General features: G+C 42.1%; 2 protein-coding genes across 3 annotated transcripts in view; one reads left to right on the top strand and one right to left on the bottom strand.

Moving 5' to 3' along the window:
- Positions 1-2,073, top strand: part of LOC138978493 (very low-density lipoprotein receptor-like) — a 5,466-nt gene extending 3,393 nt beyond the window's left edge. The window contains exons 4-5 of one of the 2 annotated variants that reach the window (XM_070351232.1): positions 365-490; positions 1,259-2,073. In XM_070351232.1, coding sequence (XP_070207333.1) covers positions 365-490; positions 1,259-1,275 — 143 coding nt within the window. In that variant the 3' untranslated portion in view covers positions 1,276-2,073. The remainder of the gene's footprint in view (positions 1-364; positions 491-1,258) is intronic. The other variant, XM_070351233.1, reaches the window with a different exon arrangement.
- Positions 2,074-8,441: 6,368 nt separating this feature from the next.
- LOC138978494 (retinal Mueller cells isomerohydrolase-like) overlaps positions 8,442-25,000 on the bottom strand; it is a 21,022-nt gene continuing 4,463 nt past the window's right edge. The window contains exons 6-12 of the mRNA XM_070351234.1: positions 21,247-21,394; positions 20,413-20,627; positions 18,666-18,914; positions 17,344-17,452; positions 13,373-13,473; positions 10,404-10,515; positions 8,442-8,833 (exon numbers count right to left, since the gene is read on the bottom strand). Of these exons, the coding sequence (XP_070207335.1) occupies positions 8,670-8,833; positions 10,404-10,515; positions 13,373-13,473; positions 17,344-17,452; positions 18,666-18,914; positions 20,413-20,627; positions 21,247-21,394 (1,098 nt within the window). The 3' untranslated portion in view covers positions 8,442-8,669. The remainder of the gene's footprint in view (positions 8,834-10,403; positions 10,516-13,372; positions 13,474-17,343; positions 17,453-18,665; positions 18,915-20,412; positions 20,628-21,246; positions 21,395-25,000) is intronic.

The following is a 25,000-nucleotide window of genomic DNA, read 5'->3' on the forward strand; positions in this document are numbered from 1 at the left end:
GAGGCCTTGAGTTCGAATCCCTGCCAAGACGTTTATTTTTTCTGCTCGATCATTCTTGACAATTATGCTCAGCTCTGCGAGAGCAAACCGGATGTTACCACTGCAAAATTCAAGCGTTGACTGAAGCTCGCAAGGTCATACACGCCGTATAGGTGAGGTTTCGGGTAGTGTTTGCTGTACAGAAATCTGTACATGATTTTGTCCCTAGTTTTCAACCTCGTAGCCCCGGAAAGTCATAAATAGACCACAGCTTTAAATGAAAGGGTGTTTGTTCTGTGTGTAAAAGCCTGACAGTATCTGTGATGGTTTACGGGAGGCTTACTGTGCCTTTAAATGTCTCATTTCTTTATTTCCCAAACCGCAGGGAATCACACCTGTGTACTTGGTAGATGGAAATGCGCCAACAACGTTCAGTGTATTCATGCTTGGTATATCTGTGGTGGTTATCCGAACTGTGCCGACAACTCGGATGAAGATCCAGAAATGTGCAGTAAGTCTCCACTCACCCACTTCCTATCTCGTGCGTGCGTGCGTGCGTGCGTGCGTGCGTGCGTGCGTGCGTGCGTGCGTTTGTGTGAGTGCGTGTGTGTGTGTGTGTGTGTGTGTGTGTGTGTGTGTGTGTGTTTCAATTTGTAACTACTGATTATGTCCTGAAATTGTACGGGAACGCACTTTTGTTTTTAGTGTTCTGACACTTACCTGAGATGATTCTTTCCTTGCCAAAACGATTTGTCAAGAATTGCGCTGACACTCTTTTGAAAAGTATCCTTAACAATTGCCCTAACCGTTTGCTTAAAATCAATTTTGTGTATTAAGAGCAAGTACTGATGCAATTTTTTAAGAATGCTTTTCAGAATTTATTTCAGAATTGAAATAACACTTTGTTGAACTGCAGGTAATAGCAATGCAGTAACATTTTACTGAAAATACTGCTACTACATAAGAATTATTCTTTTTTGAGGGAAAAAATTATTTAGATTTATTACAAACTATGGAACAGCAAATCTTAGTACTGCTACAAAAGTACTGCTACACTGTTCTAAGAATTGGGCCATTTTTATTTATCAGAAAAGTATTTTTCAGAATTGCAATGAAACTGAACCGAAAATAAATACTCAGACAATTTACTGAAAAGAACTGCTTCACTTAAAAAAAAAATGCGGTAACAATTTCGCTTTGTGCATAGTGGTGACTGCATAATGTATTTCCAGCTTGCACTGTGGCGACCATAAATATTGTATGATTGTGTATTTTCCAGGCCAAGAACACAAGTGAACAGGGACTGTAGTCACCTGTGATCTTAAGCTTCCACCCACGTTTGTGACGGGCTGAAACCTGCTATGTTTTTTTGGAAGAACATTAGATTAACTTCTTGGCGTTACACATCTAAAGCAACCTGACCTATAACACTGAAGACTGTTATCTTTGCACACACCTTACGGCTGCACGGGCTGTATTGAAAACATTCTTGTTTCAAGGCACAGTCGCTCTCGTGTAAACAATGTGGGTCCACCAGCTTAGAATTGTCCATGCTTTGACTTACATTGGGATCTTCTTCCTCTTTGTTCATGGGCAGAAACTCCCACGTTCACTCAAGTTTTTGCACGAGTGGATTTGTACGTGTATGACCGTTTTTACCCTGCCATTCAGGCAGCCATACGCTGATTACGGGGATTGACATCGGATAAGACCAACCCTTCACGAGGAGAAATAGCCCAAATGAGTTGCTTAGGCCAACAACAAAAAATAGTCTGTTTACGGTAACATAGGCAAAAAAAGTAGGGTCGGTAGGTCGGGATTAAAAAAAAAAAAAAATGTTTCCCAAAAACATATTTTTAAGTTATTTTGCCAAAAATACAAAGACTTTTTTTCTTCTTTTTTTTCCCCCAAAAATGCCAAAAAACCGTCTAAGGTCGCGCGAAAAAATAGGGTCGGTCGGGATACCGTAAACAGACTATTTTTTTTCCTTAGATTTGTAGTTAGTTTGTTGTTCTGTTTGACTTCAATGTATTGCGGGTGCTCCACTGTAGCTATCTTAATCTTTCGTCTTTAAGTAAAGTTGGTGCAAAACTTTATTTAGTGTTGATGTACAATTTTAAAAACGGAACTTCCATTGTCAACATCGTGCTGAAAATTAATAGGTTTGCGTGTGGCAGTTTGCTTGTGTGCTGTTGTCAGAAGATGTTATGTGTATGTCAGTGCATGTGTTTGAAACGCTGTTGGTCTTCCACAAATACTTGTTCGAGGTTTTATTGTAGTCATGATCAGATAAATAAATCACCTTGCTGAAGATAAAATCAAAGCTGTATTCATACAAACATAATCGGATGAGTCCATTTTAGATTGGAAATCAATGTCTTACAATACATTTTACACACACACATATGAATACACACATAGATGCATATAGCAATATCATATTCAAACAAGTTCGAAAACGTTCCGTGACAAAATTACTCAGGTACAGTACTAGTAGCCTACACAAAGAAAATAAATAATAATAATTCAAAGAGGAAAAATGAATAACATTAGGTAAGAAAACAATCGGGAAACAAATATCAGCGAACAGATCCATAACATAAAATAATAGATTCATTAAAGTATTTATTTTAAGAATTAATATATCAATTAATTAGTGAAACAATATATTATGCTCCGATACATTTCAACAGACAGACAAGGAGGCACAATTTCAGACAGACAAGACAGACACAGACGGTGAAACAGACAAAGACAAATAAAAAAAAATTAAAAAACGCTCGCACACACGCACACACATCCACACACACACACACACACACACACACACATACACATACACACACACACACACACACACACACACACACACACACACGCACGCGCGCGCGCACGCATACACATAAAAACAAAAGCTTGCGTACATTTCCGTAAGCAAACCCTGAATTATAAAATTCTTACTTTCAAAGGCCTTGCTGGTTCCTTTTACATCGAAAATATACGTACACTTCACATGTCCATGGTGGAAGAAATAAAAACAGACACACAAAAAAGACAACAACTTGATAAAAGAAGAAAAGAATAGCAATACAAACTGATCACGTACAAACAAAAAACAGAACAAGAGGAAAGACAGTCCATTTTGGTTCATGAAAACGAAAACAAGGCAGAAAACAACAACATGACAAAACACAAAGACGCTTCATCCTTCTTTGCGCTGCGGTGCAAAACTGAGACCGGCCAGCCAGCGCGCGGGAAAAGAGCCATTCCCTGAGTCACATGTCACCTGTGCATGATTTTCATATTTTTACATTTTCCTGAAGAGTGTTTTTATGCTCTATCCAGTAGTGAAACCCGTTTCAGAAAAGAGCAAAAACTGTTTGAGTTATAAGCATGTGACTTAGGTGACCCTCACACTGTTACCAGACACTCCCCGGACTTATATTAAGCCTAGCGCAGAACCGCGCGAGGTGACATGCGATTCATTTCGTGGTGGAGGGTCACATAATTATATGGAATTTTTTCAGATTTCAAATCTAAAAAGAATGTTGTCAGAGTAAGGCGCAGCATGTCTAAAACATAGCTGAGGATAACCTCACAGGATTATAATTTTTAAATTTGAACATCCTGAAGCCTTTGGCATGTGCGTTTTAGCAATTGATGGCCGAACACCATACCCCACTGTGCTTTCGTGTTGGCGCGGCCATGGTTGTGCTGCACGATATCGCTACTGCTGTGGAAAGCGAAAGTAGGTTGTCCCATGTTTCCGCGTGGTGACGCCACAGACCTTCCTGTCTCAATTTTAAGCACCGTATGAAGCGTCTCTGTGTTCTCCAGAGGGCCCCAAAGGGGGGGGTATCATCACGATCACGGGAAGGGAAATTTTAGATTTCACGATCACAGTTACCTTGATTTTTGTTATCACGATCACAAACACCTTGACGAATAGAGGATCATAGAGTGATACAGCTGTGAAAAATGTACGTTGAAAATAAAATGCTTTGCAATAATGCCCATCACAATCACGAAAACAAATGACGATCACGATCACGAGACTTGATTTTTTTGTCATCACGGATCACGGGCAAAGTCCCATCACGATCACAGAAATGGAAATTTCGGCAATCACGGTCACAGAAAGGTAAAAAAACGCCAATCACGATCACGATTTTAAACCCTTTGGGGCCCTCTACTCTACAGTTTCTGATTACACCACGAATTTGCGTAGTAATTGCAATTGAAACTCGTGACGATACGGACACTCGTGGTCGAAAGAACACTGTTAAAAAAAAGAAGAAAAAGAAAGAAAGAAAAAAGAAAAAAAGAAGGAAGCAAAAAAGAAGGGTTGAAGCTGAGGTCAAAATAAAAAAAATATGAAAAATAACAAAATAACAAAAAGACAACATCATACACCGTGGCTTTGATTTGGCGTTTAAGTTGCAATGATAACTCATGGCGACTCGGACAATCATGCTCGCAGGAACATGGTAAAAACGACAACATCATGTTCATGACGATGTACATGACGTAGAATTTGCCATGGTAACTCACGCCGATACAAGATTCATTCTCGCACACATCAGTTAACCTTTACCTTTGACCATGGGTCCTCCAGGACCCAGAGACACAATAAACCAAAGATTTCTCCTAAACTACTGAACAGAAATCAATGAAACTTTATGTAATTGTTGATCACCTGGTTGTGCACATGCACACATGAGGACGCTAATCTAGGTGAAGTGGTCATTAGGTAATTAAGGTGTTAATTTGATTATAACACTCACGACGATACGGGTCGTGGAGGACCCATACATATTAAAGAGTGCCCTACGTGACTATTCCTTAACCGACAGCGCGGGTCGCACAGGGCCCATGATGTTCAAAGAGGTAGACAGCTAATTATTCTTCTCCCGATGATGCGGGTCATCCACGACCCATACTGTACAAAGTAGCTCTAGGCAGAGTGTTGTTTATACTTTTCCTGACAATACAGGCCTATACAAGAGCTGTTGGCAAAAAACATACGCCTGCTTGTTCTGGATAAACACATTTTGTTTGAAAGTCTGAGAACCAATCGCTTTCGTTTTGGTATTGACATTCTGAGAACCAGTTGCCTTTGGGTTGGTTTTGAAATTCTGAGAATCAGTCGCTTTTGTTTCGGTCTTGAAACTCTGAGAGTCAGTCGCTTTTGAAATTCCGAGAACTGGACGCCTCCTTGAGCCACTTAGACAATCGCATCACTGCCACTCTTCGGCTGCATGATTATATTTGTCATTCTTCACTTCCAAAGAGCGGCAACATCTTGTAACTGCAAGGATGGAGAGCAGAAAAGGTGAGTCGTTGTTGTTGTTGTAATGCAATGTAATGGTGTGTGTGTGTGTGTGTGTGTGTGTGTGTGTGTGTGTGCGTGCATGCGTGCGTGCGTGTGTGTGTGTCAGTGTGCGTGCGTGTGTGTGTAACTTGTTCTATCCGGTTGGCCATTGAATGTACATACTGTTTTACATATTTATTCTGTGTTCTCACTAATTGCTGTCTGTAATGATTTTAAGTCTTGTCTTATTACTTTAAAAAAAAAAGTTTTCTGTAATGTGCAATGAGCTTGTTTTTCTATGAGGAAAGGCGCATTATAAATAAAATTCATTGTTATTCATTATTATCATTATTATTACTGTTTCTTTTAACTTTGGTCTTGTATTTTCATCCATTTGTTTTTATACACAGTGGTGTAGGCATGTAATGGTGTCGTGATATCGTGATATTGTTAGTCAATGTTGTTTATCGTCTCATGGTGAAAGTAATAGAAAATCGATATCTTCTTCTTATTCTTGTTTGCTCGATCAAACTTGGAGGCCAGTCCTTGAGACAATCTGTTCATGAAATTAATGGCCTGTGTCTTTGGTTGCAGATGCGCAGGAGAGACCAAACATATTTGAGGCCTTGGCAGTAGCAGAAGGCGGCGCTTTTGAGGATGAGGGCCTGTGTAAGTTATAGAACCGCCCATCCCCCCATATGCATGATATTACAAACCACTAACACCCCCTCCTCTCTCTCTCTCTCTCTCGTTGTGTATATCGGCCGGTGTGCTTATCACTATGCACGACCATCTGGTTTATTTGCACTGGTTTTATTTTATAATTTTTGCATTGTTTTCTGTGTGCATGTACATGCAATGTGTTTACGAGTGAGAGGTCTGTGTTTTTGTGTCTTTGTTTGTATGTGTGATACAGAGAGAGAGAGAGAGAGAGAGAGAGAGAGAGAGAGAGAGAGAGAGAGAGAGAGAGAGAGAGAGAGAGAGAGAGAGAGAGAGAGAGAGAGAGAGAGAGAGAGTCCGGAATTTCTGAATAGTTTCTTGAGCAGTTGTTTTCTTTTCATCTGTTGCATTATCAGTTTGGCAATGTTTGTTTCAGCGCAAGATGTGGATGCAGATGCAGGCTCGGACACAGAAGAAGGCCTTGTCAGTGTAGATGACGAGACGAGTGAAGAGGAGCCGCCTGCACCAGCAGATAGTGGCACACCCAGTGAGGAGTCAGATTCTTCGGGGGAAGGGGCCAGACTGCCACAACATTCACGGGTGAAACTGCCAAGAATGGGACAAAATGGAGCAGGAATCCAAACCCCAACAAGGCAAAGACCCTTGCCAGAAATGTTTTCAGGGTTTCTGGCAATCAGGCTGTTGGTTGTCAGCATGCTAACAGTCCACGTGATGCTTACAGGCTGTTTGTAAATGACAAAATGATAAGTGACATTGTCCAGTTTACAAACATTGAAGGTTCCCGGATCTTGAAGGAGAAATGGGAGCCAATGGACACAGTTGAATGTGAAGGTCTCATTGGTATGCTTCTTTTTCTGGGTACCAGAAAACCAGGCTTTGTGAACAGTCAACACTGACACATTGTTGGACTCTGTGAATGGTTTCACTATGATCAGAGCATGCATGAGCAGGAGACGCTTCCAGCTGCTCATGAAACATTTGCGTTTTGACGACAAATCAACTAGAACTGCCAGAAGGCAGAGAGACATATTTGCACCGTTCCGTGACATGTGGGACGAGTTCATGAAGAACTTGTCCCAACATTATGTCCCAGGCTGCTATGTGACTGTGGACGAGCAGCTGGTGCTCTTTAGGGGGGGGGGGGGGGGGACGCTGCAGCTTTCTGCAGTACCTGCCATCCAAGCCGGATAGATATGGCATAAAAATCTTCTGGGTGGCAGATTCTCAGTCCAACTTTCCATTGAAGGGTATCCCTTATTTTGGGCGAGCAGCTGGTCAGCCAAGGACTATCAATCTGGGGCGAAAGTGATAGAGAGATAGAGTGAGAGAGAGAGAGAGAGAGAGAGAGAGAGAGAGAGAGAGAGAGAGAGAGAGAGAGATACAGAGATAGAGTAAGAGAGAGAGGTATGAAATCAGAGAAAAGGAAACACAGAAATAAAGAAAGAAAATGAAGAGAGAGAGAGAGAGAGAGAGAGAGAGAGAGAGAGAGAGAGAGAGATAGAGCGATAGACAGAGACAGATAAACAGATTGACAAGCACACAGACAGACATATACACAAAGAGAGAGGCAGATAAAGTGATAGAGTGAGAGAGAGAGACAGAGAGACAGACAGAGAAAGTGACAGAGAGATAGAGTGAGAGAAAGAGAGAGAGAGAGAGGAAGAGAGAGAGGGAGAGAGAGATGGAGAGGCAGAGAAAGTGATACAGAGATAAAGTAAGAGAGAGAGGTATGAAATCAGAGAAAAGGAAACACAGAAATAAAGAAAGAAAATTAGTGTATCTTTATCTTCCATACCTCAGCAACTCGGGAGCACAACTTTTCCCGCAAAAGAAGCATGATCACATGATGTATGACTCTTGGAGAATATGGGTCGTGGAGGACCCGCACCATCGGTTGAGGAATAAACACTTTGAGGCCTCAATAAAAAGTATGGGCCATGGACGACCCGCATCGTCGGTTATGCAAGGGTGTATGTGTGTTCTGGCGAAGGTTAAACAAAACAAGAAATTCCTCCGATAGGAAAAACACCCCCGTTGGTCAAAGGGAAATAACCATTCTCACTGCCACCAACTGAGAAGGTTATTTCCCTTTGACCATTAATATGTCAGTCTTAATCTTAATCCAGCAATAACTCCCTAACCGTGTGTTTGACTGGTCCCAATTTTTGGAAGGACCGTCTCAGGAATGTATAGAACCTGTTCACCAAGTTTGGTGACGATCGGTCCGTTCATTCTTGAGATCTATATGCGAACACAAACACACAAACACACAAACAAACAAACAAACAAACACATCCAGTGAAACCTATACACACCCCTATACCGGGGGTGTAACAAAAAACTCGGGCTGAAACCTGCTATGTTTGTTGGAACAACACGAGCATTACACATCTAAAGCAACCTGATCTATAACACTGAAGACTGCTATCTTTGCACACACTTTACGGCTGCAAGGGCTGTATTGAAAACATTCTTGTTTCGCTCTAGTCGCTCTAGTGTAAACAATGTGGGTCACCAGCTTAGATTTGTCCATGCTTTGACTTACATTGGGATCTTCTTCCTTTTTGTTCATGGGCAGAAACTCCCACGTTCATTCAAGTTTTTGCACGAGTGAATTTGTACATGTATGACCGTTCCAATGTAGCACGTTCAAAAAAACAACAACACTCAAACACACAAAAACAACAATACACCATGACTATGTCTTGGCGTAGAAGTTGCCATGGAAACTCATGGCAATGCGGACTCCAGGGGGCGTTGTTGCACGTGCGATCTCGGTGAATGTGCGTGCGTCCAGAAAGAGAAGGAAGCAAGGCTTGTCGGGACTGTTGCGCAGACTGATCACCGGCGACATGATCACACCTGAGTATAATAGATACGTATTGTGATTACTGGGAACATGATCACACCTGAAGATAAATAGATACTAGATTCTGATCATAGGTGACATGATCACACCTGAGGATAAACAGATAAGTGTTCTGATCATTGGCGACATGATCACACCTGAGGATAAATATATAAGTATTTTGATCATTGGGGTGATGATCAAACCTGAAGATAAACAGATAAGTATTTTGATCTTTGGTGACATGATCACACCTGATGGTAAACAGATAAGTGTTCTGATGATTGGCGACATAATCACACATGAGTATAAATAGATAAGTATTGTATACACTGGTTACATAATCATAGTTGAATAAAACGGATACATATTTTGATCATTGGCGACAATTTTGTGTGTGTGTGTGTGTGTGTGTGTGTGTGTGTGTGTGTGTGTGTGTGTGTGTGTGTGTGTGTGTGTGTGTGTGTGTGTCTGTGTGTGTGTCTGTGTGTGTACAGTTACCATTATTATCGCTCTATATGTGTCGCAAACCTAACTCTGATTTAAACATGCACACAATGTCTATTGTTTTACCGTATCTTAATTTACCCACACATATTTTTGCTGCAATAATAAGTAAATTAATATAATTTACTGAATCGTTTGACATTCCAGGTGCTTTCATATATATATCCTAACAGCGCTGTTGTTTGAACATCACTTTTTATATTTAAATCAAACTGTTGTAATCATTTATCTGTAACGCTTTCCCAAATTGGATGAATGGCAGCTAGAACATTCATAAAAGAAATGTTCCACAAAAGCAATCTTATCTGGACAGAATGAGCATTTGTGATCCTCCACCACGAAATGAGTCGCATGTCGTCTCGCGGCGCGGTTCTGCGCTAGGCTTAATATAAGGGGAGTGTCTGGTAACAGTGTGAGGGTTACCTTAGTCACAGGCTTATAACTCAAACAGTATGATATATTCGCTCTTTTCTAAAACGGTTTTCACCGCTGGATAGAGTATTAAAAACTCCGTAAGAAAATGTAAAAATATGAAAATCATGCAAAGGTGACATGCGACTCATTCCGTGGTGGAGGGTCACAATTGTTATCAACAATGATACCCGTTTTACACAACATAATATTTGTCGGATATATTATGTTATGAAGTATCTTCCAGTGCAATGATTCTCTCAGTCTTGACTCTTTAGACACAGTCCTTTCAATGAGCCAATGCTCATTGGCGACATAATCACTTTTGAAGAAAACTGGAGCCCGGTGGCTCAGTTGGTAGAGCACTGGACTTGTGATCGGAAGGTCGCAGGTTCGAATTCGGGCCGGGACGGACACGGGTCAACTTTATGTGCAGATCCAAAGACGGAAGCCATGTCCCATCCCCGTGTCACCGCAATGGCACGTAAAAGACCTTTGTCATTCTGCTATAAGTGCAGGTGGCTGAATGCACGTAAACACACAGACACCTGGGTAGCGCGACTCCGTTGCTGCTATCGTTTCACTGGGAGGAAGCGACCCGAATTTCCCAGCGATGGGACAATAAAGTAATGAAAATGAGAAAATGAGAAAATATCTTGTACACACCTTCATCCTCTATCTTAGAGCCGGGTCGGGGCACGAAGACAGGCTCCCCTGGGTCATAGCCTTCTTCCTGCCAATACACCGGGGTCCGTGTCTGCATGTCCAGCTTGATCAGCTGAAACACATGGTACTACCGACATTGACGATTTTCGGAAATACATTGGTACCTGCGATGAAAAGACACCCTTGGGACCCGCGAAAACTGTCCCTACATTGCAGGTGGCCTTTCATGACAGGAATACTTTGGTAGAGATAATATAAAAAGGGACAAGAGAAGGTGTACCTTCAATGGAGGTGTACACACATTGTAGGTGCTGATGTAACTCCGTCGGGTTTGTATGGGTTTATCACTAGCGAGGGGTGTGTCGGGTTTGTTTGGGTTTATCACTAGCGAGGGGTGTGTCGGGTTTGTATGGGTTTATCACTAGCGAGGGGTGTGTCGGGTTTGGATGGGTTTATCACTAGCGAGGGGTGTGTCGGGTTTGTATGGGTTTATCACTAGCGAGGGGTGTGTCGGGTTTGTATGGGTTTATCACTAGCGAGGGGTGTGTCGGGTTTGTATGGGTTTATCACTAGCGAGGGGTGTGTCGGGTTTGTATGGGTTTATCACTAGCGAGGGGTGTGTCGGGTTTGTATGGGTTTATCACTAGCGAGGGGTGTGTCGGGTTTGGATGGGTTTATCACTAGCGAGGGGTGTGTCGGGTTTGGATGGGTTTATCACTAGCGATGGGTGTGTCGGGTTTGTATGGGTTTATCACTAGCGAGGGGTGTGTCGGGTTTGGATGGGTTTATCACTAGCGAGGGGTGTGTCGGGTTCGGATGGGTTTATCACTAGCGAGGGGTGTGTCGGGTTCGGATGGGTTTATCACTAGCGAGGGGTGTGTCGGGTTTGGATGGGTTTATCACTAGCGAGGGGTGTGTCGGGTTTGTATGGGTTTATCACTAGCGAGGGGTGTGTCGGGTTTGTTTGGGTTTATCACTAGCGAGGGGTGTGTCGGGTTTGTATGGGTTTATCACTAGCGAGGGGTGTGTCGGAAACACGTGGACGGGCCGAGAACAAGTTCCCGATTATCCCCACGCCAGTGATTGGCCCCTCCAATGTTTGGCAGAGGACGGTCTTGCAAGAACAGGTCACTCTCCCACAACACATACAAACCCGACGGATTACTGTTATTTTCGGAATTTGTCGATTGAGAGTTGATTCAAGGTAAAAGGGACGGCCATCATGCATACAACACTGTAAAAAAAACAACAACATCCAAGAATGGTAGGTTATTGGAACGTGTAATTCATGACAAAACAAAACATTATAATTATTTACTTTTGTTTTGTCATAAATTAAACGTTCCAATCATCTACCTGAATTCTGAATGTTGGAACGTTAGCAGACTATCTGTTTTTGAATTCCCGCCAAAATGCAGATCAGGTACGTTCTTTAAATCATCAAAACATCAATACTTAGACAAGGGAAACAACCGCTGTAAATTGCCCATTGAGTTGAAGAGAGATATGATTGCCTCCCTTGGCGACCATGTGCTCACTTTTGGTCTAAGCGTTATAATTTATCTTGTATGTTTAGATTTTCCATTGTCGCCTGTTTCTATAATATCAATGGTAATCTACGGCTTCAAATCGATGTGATTCAACATCATTTATTGAAAATGAAAGAATAGTCGATGTCTACTTTATCAGACAAGAAATGGTGACACCCCTGTCAAGTGCATTCATCCGTCGCGATATAACCTTGAACGGTTGAAAACGACGTTAAACACTAAATAAAGAAAGAAAGAAAAAAAGTGCATTCATTCTTGAACGGCAGTCGATTTATTACGCTCAGATTTGTAGATGTCAGGGCTCCCCACGGACGCCACTCCTAGTGCGTCCCGGGACCCGCACTTTTAAAGGTCCTTGTCTACATTTTTATATCGAAATCGCCATTTGACCATTAAAATGCAGAGTCTATTATCTACAATTATCAACAATACACCCCCTTTCGATCAGGAAAGACGAAGCCAGTGTAGCCGTTTGAAAATTCATTGTAGTATTCCAGCGTAGTACTCATAAGTAGGATATCCTTATTTGGAAAATGCCAAGCGCAAAACTCCTCTCAAATCCCGTGCATTTCGTGCGTTTAAAAAAAAGCGTGGACAGGACTCCAGTGTCAAACTGTTGCTGCACTTGTTTGGGCGTGGCTATAAGCATAGAGACCTGAATTTGATTGGTCAGTATTTTTAGGCAAAGCACATGTTCTCAGCAACCAGAAAACAAAATAATTATTGGAAGCGTGAGTCACGCTACCCAAAAATAAAATCTTTTTTTACATATATTTTTTTTCTATAACTTTTTTCCCCATGGTTCATTCATCATCTGACATAACTTTTTAGCGAAATCTAACCATAAGATTATTGAAAAAAAGCAAAAATGTAGACGACCACCTTTAAATTTAAGAGGGTCCATGGACCCCTACTGCATTATTTTAGAGGGTCACAAGGGTCCAAAAGCCGAAAAGACCCAGTGTACTTATAAAACATTGTGGTGACGTACAGTGTACTGCGAAGTGTCGATTGCAGTCTGAAAATAGTATCTATGGTACGCACGATAAAGGAAATTTAGTGCGTCCTAGGACCCGCTCTTTTAAAATCTAGGCTCGTCCAGGGACCCCCAGCATATATTTCTAGTACGTGTTTTCGGCTTCTAGTGCGTATATGACGCAGGGACGCGCGCAATGGGGAGCCCTGGATGGGTTAAGTGAAAGGTAACCAGAACCAAAACGCCCACATGTGTGAAACTGCATCATACTATTCCTGTCAGGTTCAGCCTTACGATTAGATTCTGTACAATGTCTCACACACACACACACACACACACACACACACACACACACACACACACACACACACACACACACACACACACACACACACACACACACACACACACACACACACACACACACCGTAAACCAAACTTACTCTGTGTACTTTTGTGAGCATCGCTGTACCATACACGAAACGGTACTTCCTGCCATTACACAACTCGTAGTTGATCCGCGGCAGCTCCAAGTATACCTTGTCTGAAACCGAGCAAACAAGAGCACCTTTTTTTTAGCAACTATACTCAAACGTGCATTCAAGAAAGTATTGCCTATTCGTGAAGAAGACCACAGACAGACAGACTGATAGACATATCAACAGACATATACATGGACAGATACGGATATTTATATTTATTCCCCCCTCTGCTTCTTTACCTCTGTAAACTTGTAGGGGTAGTTATTTTTCGATAATGACCCAGCAACCAAACAAATAACGACCCAGCAACAGCCTGAATCCTCGATAGTGCAATGGGTTGAGAAGTTGTTGTTTCGGTACTACTTTTTGCGACTGAAAAGTTCCGAACGCTCTAACGTACGAAGTATACATCTCTGGAGCAAACAATACAAACATACCGCATTTAAATTAACAACTACAGGCCTGAACACATGAATCTTCATATAAAATCCATGAGTTCGGTTGTTTTCTGAATCTAGATTTGCCGTGCTCAACCGTTCATGAGGGCCCCAAAGGGTTTAAAACCGTGATCGTGATTGGCGTTTTTTGACCTTTCTGTGACCGTGATTGCCGAAATTTCCATTTCTGTGATCGTGATGGGACTTTGCCCGTGATCCGTGATGACAAAAAAATCAAGTCTCGTGATCGTGATCGTCATTTGTTTTCGTGATCGTGATGGGCATTATTGCAAAGCATTTTATTTTCAACGTACATTTTTTCACAGCTGTATTACACTCTATGATCCTCTAGTCTATTCGGTAAGGAGCCAACCCCGATTGAAAGGGAAGCAACAACACATTCAGAAATATGATTTTGAGAGCGATTGCTTCCCTTTAAAAGAACCAATTACACACTGACAAAAAGAGATCCATCATCCAATCAGAAGGCAAATTGCAAAAGTCTACCAAACTTCATCCAATGGATGGGCTTCGTGCAAAAGTTTTGAGTGAAATTCGAATTCGAAGATCAAAAATGGCGTGCAGCGGTACTGTCATCGAACTTCTGTTATATTTTGTGGATTCAAGCCAGACCAAAGCAGGCGGCGAGAATGCCTTCCTTGGTGGAAAGGTCAGGCTACGGGTCGGTCTTTCTGAAGACGAAATACCAAGGTATGTTGATCTATGTTGCTCTATGACTGTTCTGAATGTAGGCAAAGATCTTGAAATTTGTTCAAGATCTTTGAGTTTGAGTGAGATCATTGACATTGTCGACATTGCCACGTCCGGCTGTCACTCGCTCAGTGTGACCTCGACTGGCTCGAGATCGAGTCTGCGTTTAGCCAAAACCGAAACTAGAAATGTGTTTTTCATCCCAGCAACGTGGACACGCTTGGCATAGATTCTAGGTGGTGGGTTCAAGTGCTAGTCTTTCGGATGAGACGAAAAACCGAGGTCCCTTCGTGTACGCTACATTGGGGTGTGCACGTTAAAGATCCCACGATTGACAAAAGGGTCTTTCCTGGCAAAATTGTATTGGCATAGATAAAAAATGTCCACCAAAATACCCGTGTGACTTGGAATAATAGGCCGTGAAAAGTAGGATATGCGCCGAAATGGCTGCGATCTGCTGGTCGATGTGAATGCGTGATGTATTGTGTAAAAAATTTCATCTCACACGGCATGAATAGATTCCTGCGCCTTGAGTCCGAGTCTGGAGATACGCGCGCGATATAAGCCTTCATATGACATTAATTGTCGCTTCTTTGCATTAAGCTTGGATTTATTTTAGCGCCTGTAAACTTTAATATCAACAATGGGTTAAATTCAGAAACAATGGCGGGGAGACGCGCCAGTTTGGGTCACTTGATCCTCATGTCAAAGACGATCAAAGTCATGTTCGTTGGGGATTTTGTCAGGCATGCTACTTTTCCGGTAATTGCCGGAAATCCGATAAAGCCGTTTTCAAAATCCGGTAAAGTCAAATTTTTTCCGGTGAAGTTGAAAAATTTCCGCAAAAACGATCCGTGTGAATATCGCGCAACGCGACCGGGCGCCGGTCTCAATGAAGCCAGCGCACAGTAGTGTTGTTTTCACCAGTTTGGAGGTGTGTTGAATGGTGGTGGGGGGAGGCTAAAATGGGATTTTTAACAAGATCACAACACTATTACAACCCCTAAAATGATGCCCAGAATGCACCAGATTGCACAGATTTTAACCGTTTTTTGAAAAAATTTCCGGGGGGGCATGCCCCCGGACCCCCCTAGTTGGCTCGCCTGCTTTGCAGGCTCAGGCTTGTGGATTCGCTACTGGTACTGCGCGCTTCTTTCAGGTAAAACCGTTTTTGGCCTGTAGCATTCCTGTTTTTTATTCAAGGCCATGGAACCAGGCGATGGTGTACCTCAAATTGTACGGCAAAGTTGAAAATAAAAAACCCATCACACATACATGTACTTTAATTTCAATCCACCCAATAGTTTTTGAGAAAATGGGTTTACAAGATTTAGCTCTGGAAATGTGAAATTGTGCAAGTATATATTCATGTGTGTGAGTGAGGGTGTGGGGGTTGAATGTGTATGAGTGGAGAGAGAGAGAGAGAGAGAGAGAGAGAGAGAGAGAGAGAGAGAGAGAGAGAACGAGAGAGAGAGAGAGAGAGACAGACAGAGAGAGAGAGACAGACAGACACAGAGACAGAGAGAGACAAAACCCAATGAAAACAACATTCTTGTTACTGATTACAAATCATGATATGTATTTCTATGTGTGTATGAAAGAGAATTCAAAAAATAATTATAAAAAAGTGCAACAGTTGTCACTTTGTGTTGAATAAACAATAGATCCAGAGGAGCGAATTACTGTGTGGTTGTGTTTACTTTGACACGTGCTTTCTGTACATGCAACTTTTACCGTGACCGTGATTTGCCACTGGTGTTCGTGATCGTGAAAACAAAAATCAAGGTAACTGTGATCGTGAAAGCGAAAATTTCCCTTCCCGTGATCGTGATGATACCCCCCCCTTTGGGGCCCTCGTTCATCACAAGCAATTTCCCGCAAGGCAAGTAACTCATACTTTGTCTAGCGACAAGAGTAGTTCCCCTTCTTTTCACTCAGTTTCTTCGACAACAGACTGCAATCCGATGGTCAGTTTTCAACAATATTTCATTTCATAAACAGATCACACGCAACCAAATGCACACATCTCATCAATTTAAACAACATAAAGCGGTTTCATACACTATTTTCCCCAGAAAACGGAACTTCATACAGTTTTTAACGTTGGAACACGGGTGCAAAAGTTCGTCTGCTAGTCCCATTTGACGAAATAACATTATTCTAAGCGATACCAAAACATATACAGAACACACAATATCTGCCTTTGCTGCCACAGCAGAATAACAGCATATCTGTGTACTTGATTTTTAGTCCAAAATAGGAAAACTGACAAGAAGTGTTAACAGAATGGAATGATTTGCACGGAACTATACAACCGCGCATTAATCGATCGCCTGCGCAGGTTGACTGGTTGAGTGAATAGGATTCGATCAAACTTTCGCAAAAAACCTCCTCTTTTCTTTGAATAACTGAAGAAAGGAGGAATAAAGAGGTTACACACCTCGTCTCAGTGATTATAAAAAATAATGGTCTCAGTTCGCGGTCATGAAAAAGCTCGCTAAAGCTCGCATTTTTCATGATCTGCTAACTTCGACCATTATTTTTAATAATCACTGAGACTCGGCGTGTAACCTCTACATATATAGATAGACAAAGAGAAATATAGAGATATACAGACAGACAGACAGACAGACACACACACACACACACACACACACACACACACACAAACACACACACACACACACACTCACACACACACACACACACACACACACACACACATACACACACTCACACACACACACACACACACACACACACACACACACATATTGTACACACCTTTGTTTTTGCAGATATAGTCTGGTGTGAGGTGTACCACCCCAGGCGCCATCACCTTGGCTCTGGCGGTAGTGTACGGTAGGGTGGGAAGATTGTGGCCAACGGGAGCCTGTTAAAGACACAGGAAATATTTGCTTAGATATAAACAAATACTATTTACTCCACAACAAATAAAGTAGCAAACACAGCAGAACTATCTATACTTCCACTAATTCTACAAACAACACCGGTTGCCAAGCGCAATTGCCACAGCCACCACCACTACCAACATGCATCTTACAATCTGTTATTGCGAAAATATTGCTGGCTTTGAACAGATATCAAAAGTAATTGTAACCGTGTGCTGAAACACTACGATCACCTCGGGAGGCGAAGTGCAATCAAACAGGATTGAAAATGTTAGGGCTAATTTCTTAGCCCTATAAAAACTGTTATGCAAACCCGAAGGTTTCCAGGAACATACAGACAATCGGAAACCACCAGACTCCATCACAAACAGAATTCCACAATCAACCGGTGTTGACTTAAAGGCCAACAACTCGGGTGCAGTGTCTGCTGTGAAAGGAGCGGTAGCCTCCCCTGTCACATAATTACAAAGTCTACCTCTAGGTTTGAAGTGATACATGTCCCTGGGTTGTGTTCCTCCATTTGTCTTTACGTCTCAGCATTGTCGTCAAAGTGTGAAGTTTCGAAATGCAATCCAATGAATCCAAGACAACAATGAAGTGAATCATTTACCATTTCCTTTGTTTAAAGGCATAGAAAGCTGATGAATATACACGCTAATTGCTTTACCCAGAGCTGGAGACAGACTAAATTAAGTTCCCTGCAAAATATTGTGGTCTAGGAGCCCTTAAATGTTGAGATATTTGAATTTTTATTTTGATCTAGATGGTCCTATTTATAGATTTGGCAACACATGTAACGTTGATGCAAGGGAGCTAACACCGCGGCTTTGTTGACATCCTCACTTTTTCAGAGGCTAGAACAAGCTGTAATGCATGTATTATGGTCCGCGCATGGTGACATATCGTCATTATATGGTCTTATGGTGCGTTTGACATCGATTGTGGGCAAACTACACTTTGTAAACCCGGGAGTGCGTTAGTATGCCTTTAATGTAAAGAGAAGGTAGTTAAAACTCTCTTTGACGGCCGTACGTTTTGTATTAATTTAAAAAAAACCACCTCATTTAGGTATTACCTCCATCAGATCACTGGGAACTTTCAGATGCTTACAGAACAAAACATGGTATTTCAAATTCGTTTCCCGTCCATCAAACCCCCTTGCCCATTCCCGCTAAATTCCAAACACATTCATACCTTATCAATGTTGAGCGGCAGAACATATCTGCGCACCGTACACGTCATGATGTCATCGGTAGCGGAAGTGACGTTGGACACCATAAGCTCATTGACGATTTCCATGTGATCGTAGCTCGTGAGGTCCACCACGACGTAATCACCGTCGTCATAGCAGTTGACGAAATGGAAGGTGAAACACGGGTTGGCCAGAAACTGAGTGGCTACCACCCTGTTGCCTTGGCGACGGGAGATAAGGTAGAAACGGATCTGATTGGGAAGAAAATATGTAAATTCCATTACAGACAGGTCTTCGGTTAGACGTTATCAACGCAAGCCACTATCTGGGACAGTAAAGACACCTTTTACATTATTGCAAAAGCATTAGGCCAAATGGAAATATATGTTGGTTTAGGGTAACCCGACCGACCCTATATTTTTCCCGCCGACCCTAAAACTCTTTTTCATTTCTCAAAAAAACAAACATTGTTGGCATATATATTTTGTAAACCATATCGAGACTAAGGGAAGTAGCCTCCTTTAAATTCGACTAAATTTAAGAAGAAACAAGTCGCGTAAGGCGAAAATACAACATTTAGTCAAGTAGCTGTCGAACTCACAGAATGAAACTGAACGCAACGCAACGCAGCAAGACCGTATACTCGTAGCATCGTCACTCCACCGCCCGTGGCAAAGGCAGTGCCCGTGGAATTGACAAGAAGAGCGGGGTATTCGTTGCGCTGAGAAGGATAGCACGCTTTTCTGTACCTCTCTTCGTTTTAACTTTCTGAGCGTGTTTTTAATCCAAACATATCATATCTATATGTTTTTGGAATCAGGAACCGACAAGGAATAAGATGAAAGTGTTTTTAAATTGATTTGGAAAAAAAATTTTGATAATAATTTTTATATATTTAATTTTCAGAGCTTGTTTTTAATCCGAATATAACATATTTATATGTTTGTGGAATCAGCAAATGATGGAGAATAAGATAAACGTAAATTTGGATCGTTTTATACATTTTAATTTTTTTTTACAATTTTCAGATTTTTAATGACCAAAGTCATTAATTAATTTTTAAGCCACCAAGCTGAAATGCAATACCGAAGTCCGGGCTTTGTCGAAGATTACTTGACCAAAATTTCAACCAATTTTGTTGAAAAATGAGGGCGTGACAGTGCCGCCTCAACTTTCACGAAAAGCCGGATATGACGTCATCAAAGACATTTATCAAAAAAAAGAAAAAACGTTCGGGGATTTCATACCCAGGAACTCTCATGTCAAATTTCATAAAGATCGGTCCAGTGGTTTAGTCTGAATCGCTCTACACACACACACACACACACACACACACACACACACACACACACAGACAGACACACACACGCACATACACCACGACCCTCGTCTCGATTCCCCCCTCTACAATAAAACATTTCGTCAAAACTTGACTAAATGTAAAAAGAAAGAAAAAAAAAGCCCACCGACCGATCTTTTTTGGTCACGCTACCCTAAACCAACCTATATTTTTATTTGGCCTTAGGTATAATAATTAGGTTAGTACAATAACTAGCCGGCCAGATAATAGCAACATTTGCCTGGTAAGATTGAAGAATTGCACACCGCCCCACCCACTTAGTCGACTTTTTATTAAATTATATAACTTTGCGATATGAAAAGCAACATGTCGAAGTTAGCCCCAGCGCTCACACTAGTTTGTAGTGACTCTTCCCCTCCAAACTCGTCCACCCACGCCACGTTACGTACCTTTTCCTTGGGATGCAGTTCAAAATTCCTGAAGACAGATGTTGGTTTGAAGTTCGCGCCTTGCTCCATGATTTTGACGGTGCTGAGAGTAGCAGGTTGTTCCAGAATGATGAAATGTTTCTCCGACATCCCGAAGCTGTGGCTGTAACTCAGACCGAAGTTCCATCGCGACTGGACAGAGGCCACCAGCTTGAGTTTTCCGCTAATTTCATCCTCTGAGAGGGGTTACAAAGTGGAGATTAGTTCAAGGACGGATTCAAACAAATCAATGGAAAAAAAATGGAAAAACATCCATCAATTAATCGATCAATAGACAAATCACTCACTAACTCACTCACTCACTCAATCGATAGACACATCACTCACTCACTCACTCACTCACTCACTCACTCACTCACTCACTCACTCACTCACTCACTCACTCACTCACTCACTCACTCACTCCTCACTCACTCACTCAATCTCTCACTCACTCCCTCACTCACTCACACACTCACTCACTCCTCACTCACTCACTCAATCCCTCACTCACTCCCTCACTCACTCACTCACACACTCACTCACTCACTCACTCACTCACTCAATCAATCAATCGATCAATCAATCGATCAATCAAATAATCAATCAATTAATCAATCAATCAATCAACCAACCAACCAACCAATTAGTCAATCAACCGTCCAGTCAATCCAGCAAGCAAGTCAACATGTAAGCAATCAATTATTTAAAGCAGACCCTTCTGTTTGAAAACGACTGGAGAAATAGGAAACACATCCCGCAGCCACCTGTCACAATTTCTAATTTCGGACAACACAGTTAAATCGTGGAACCTACCAGTCTCCAAGGACTTTGGTGGCAGCTTGATGATGTTGTAGTTGTTGGGAGGGGCAAAGGCGGTCCCAAGATTGTACATGGCACCATCGCGACCAAAATGGGGATGAGCGGTTGCCATGTGAACCGATAAAATCTTCTGCAGATCCACCTGGAAAACAATAATGTATGTGTTGTGATGTCGTTTTACATAATACATTTGGCATTGAAAGGTGTGGGTGTGTGTGTGTGTGTGTGTTTGTGTGTTTGTTTGTGCGTGTGTGTGTGTATGTGTATGTGTGTGTGTGGGTGTGTGTGTGTGCATGTGTGTGTGTATGTGTGTGTGTATGTGTGTGTATGTGTGTGTGTATGTGTGTGTATGTGTGTGTGTATGTGTGTATGTGTATGTGTATGTGTGTGTGGTTGTGTGTGTGTGTGTGTGTGTGTGTGTATGTGTGTGTGTGTGTGTGTGTGTGTGTGTGTGCTTGCGTGCGTGCGTGCGTGCGTGCGTGCGTGCGTGCGTGCGTGTGTGCGTGTGTGTGTGTGTGTGGGTGTGTGTGTGTGTGTGTGTGAATACGAATACAAATAATATACGAATAAACTGTATTGTCATGAAACGTAGTGTTTATAAGACACGGGAAGATAAATAACCAAATGATTAAATTGTTTCTTTTTTATTGGAAGCAATTATATATACAAAAATTCTCCCAAATTAGTTTGTACTTTGTCTACTTGCAAAAGTTGACTTGGTACATCATATGAATAATTATATAGGTCGATTAATTTCACTCATGAAATATTTTCGTAATTGGTTGTTTTCTATGCAGTTATCTAGAGAATGTATTTCATCTTCTATTACTCCACATGTTTCACATAATCTATTTTCCCTAGGTGTATTGCTGTATCTATTTTCAGGTCGTGGGCACTTATTCTAAGTTTACACAACAGGGGCGGATCAGTTGCTTTGTAAGGGGGGGGGGCACTTTGAATCGAAAGTGAATGTGATGGGCGCGAAGCGCCCGAATTTGCTAGGGGGGTCCGGGGGCATGCCCCCCCAGAAACAAATTTTGCCCAAAGAAGCAAAATGGTGCCATCTGGTGCCATTTGAACTTAGAAATGGTCATAGAATCAGCATAGAAAAATCTTTTTTTTTTCTTTTTTCGGGGGGGGGGGGGGGGGGCACGTGCCCCCTGTGCCCCCCCTCGTCCGCCCCTGCACAACGATTGTTTATATTTTCTTTGTTTTATTCATAACAGATATGGTTCCGTTTTATAATTTGTTACTATTCTTTGATACAAATTTAAATTTGGTGAACTTCTTATTTGACCTTTCCAGAATTGTATATATTGGAGTTCCAATTTTTGACATATAACATATTTTAACCTTTTGACATTAAAAGTGGATTGATTTTTCCACACATGATCTAATCCAATGACTTGTGACAATTGTTTTACAAATGATATTCATGGATATGTTTCACTGCCTTTGGTGTACATAAGATTATATACTTTGCTCAGATGAGATATGTATGTGTGTGTGTGTGTGTGTGTGTGTGTGTGTGTGTGTGTGTGTGTGTGTGTGTGTGTGTGTGTGTGTGTGTTTGCATGCATGCATGCATGCATGCATGCGATCAGTAAGTAATATAAAACTGAGTGCCTTTGAGATGAACGAGTTATTTCCCTTTACCTCAGGAGTCATGTGGAGTAGCCTACTAATGCCACTGATGTCAGGGGCGGATCCAGGGGGGGGGGGGGGGTGGGGGGGGGGGGGGGGGGGTTTCCGGAACACCCCCCCCCTAGCTAAAAAAAATAATAATAAAAAGAGAAAAAATAAAATAAAGAATAAAACTTTGAAAATAAAGAAAAACGTATGGCTCAGATTGCACCAGATTGCTCCATTTTCCTTGATTTTTATCAACATTTTCCAGGGGGGGGCATGCCCCCAGGACCCCCTAGGAGACGGACTTTGCCTTCTAAGGGGCGGTTTGAGAAAGTATTTGGGTCATTTGTTGGCTCAGGTTACACCAAATCGGTCAATTGGCTTTGTTTTTATCCAAATTTATCTTCTTAAATTTACTTTTTGGAAGGTGTATTGAGGGAAGTTTCTTGGCTCAGATTGCAGCAGTTTGCTTCATTTTCCATGTTTTTATCAACACATATCCGGGGGGGGGGAGGGCATGCCCCCGGACCCCCCTAGGAGGTTCGAACGCTTCGCACCCTCAACTAAGCGCTTCGCGTCGTCGAATTGTCCGTAAATAAAATTGGGAACCCCCCCCCCCCCCTCCTAAAAATGATGTGATCCGCCCCTGCATGTACAGACTTATATTATTCTCTTGTCCTTTCGTTCCAATCTAGCAAATCAAACATCTAATTTGTGTGTGTGTGTGTGTGTGTGTGTGTGTGTGTGTGTGTGTGTGTGTGTGTGTGTGTGTGTGTGTGTGTGTGTGTGTGTGTGTGTGTGTGTGTGTGTGTGTGTGTGTTTATTTTCAATAGACTTTCGTTTTTCCGTTTGTTACATATTGTTTGTGCAGTGCTGATTTTGTGTATGCGGCAAGTTGACCGCAGTAATGGAAGCTGTCTCCAAAGGTCCAATCCTTATCGCGCGAGAGACTATTGACACCAATTGGGAGATGTGCAGGCCTTTACGTGGACTACGAGCATCCTTCCACTTGGACTGATACCAGCCTGGGTGCTCTATGTGCACAATGGCAAGTCCTTTGCTAAAATAGTGTATTGCATGACACCCACGCCACATTCTGCTGAGCATCGCTCCACGGCTATTGCCAGTTGTCTCTCTGACCGGACGCAACAGTCCTACGCGAATCTATCAAACAAAGAATACAGAGTTATCTCCCATATGTTTTTCGCGAGGTCGCGATATAACCTTGAACGGTTGAAAACGACGTTAAACACCAAACAAAGAAAGAAAGAAATCTAAATTTGAGATCTCCGTTCTGTTCTTCACAGTTATGATAAAGACATCGTTCTAAGGTCAAAACAAGTCGAAATTTTGGGACTGCTGCCGGAAGGAGACCGTAATATACGGTTTCATCACTGGCAACTGGTTACAGAAAAAATCGTCTGCTCCAGTGAGCGCCGAAACCAAACGGTTGATAATCACGTGACACTTTTGCCATATTTAGAGTTGTTTGCACAGTAAATACAGCCGCGAAAAATAGCTCGCTTGAAACTGTCTTACATATATATCAATTCCTTTGTAATTTAAAAATTACAAAACACCTTGAAAAATCATTATCGACGATCGCGAATCTGCTTATATCAAGCTCTAATATGTAAATAAAATCGGTTTCCTTGCCAGACAAGGAAACTCAAGGCATCCTGTCAGGGAGAGAATGAGCCGAACTCATTTTGACCTGAGTTCAGGATGACCCACGCCAATCAACGGAACCGATTCAGCAACAACTTCTTACGCTGTGTAGTAAGCAGCAATGCTGCTGAGTGCTGGTACATGTGCAAGTAGAAGGATGCTCTTATTTGATGTAAAGCCATTGCAGATCAGACAAGGTGTGCATAGAATCGCCTTAGTCGCATATATAAGACTTGAACGAAGTCGATCTTGCGATGTCGACTTCATTAAGCTGGGTCCACAAAGCATTGGCAATGACATTTTGGTGACAAGACTTCATTAAGCTGGGTCCACAAAGCATTGACAATGACATTTTGGTGACACGACTTCATTAAGCTGGGTCCACAAAGCCTTGGCAATGGCATTTTGGTGACACGACTTCATTAAGCTGGGTCCACAAAGCATTGGCAAT

Source organism: Littorina saxatilis, linkage group LG10 (assembly GCF_037325665.1).
Source record: "Littorina saxatilis isolate snail1 linkage group LG10, US_GU_Lsax_2.0, whole genome shotgun sequence".
Lineage (NCBI taxonomy): Eukaryota > Metazoa > Mollusca > Gastropoda > Littorinimorpha > Littorinidae > Littorina > Littorina saxatilis.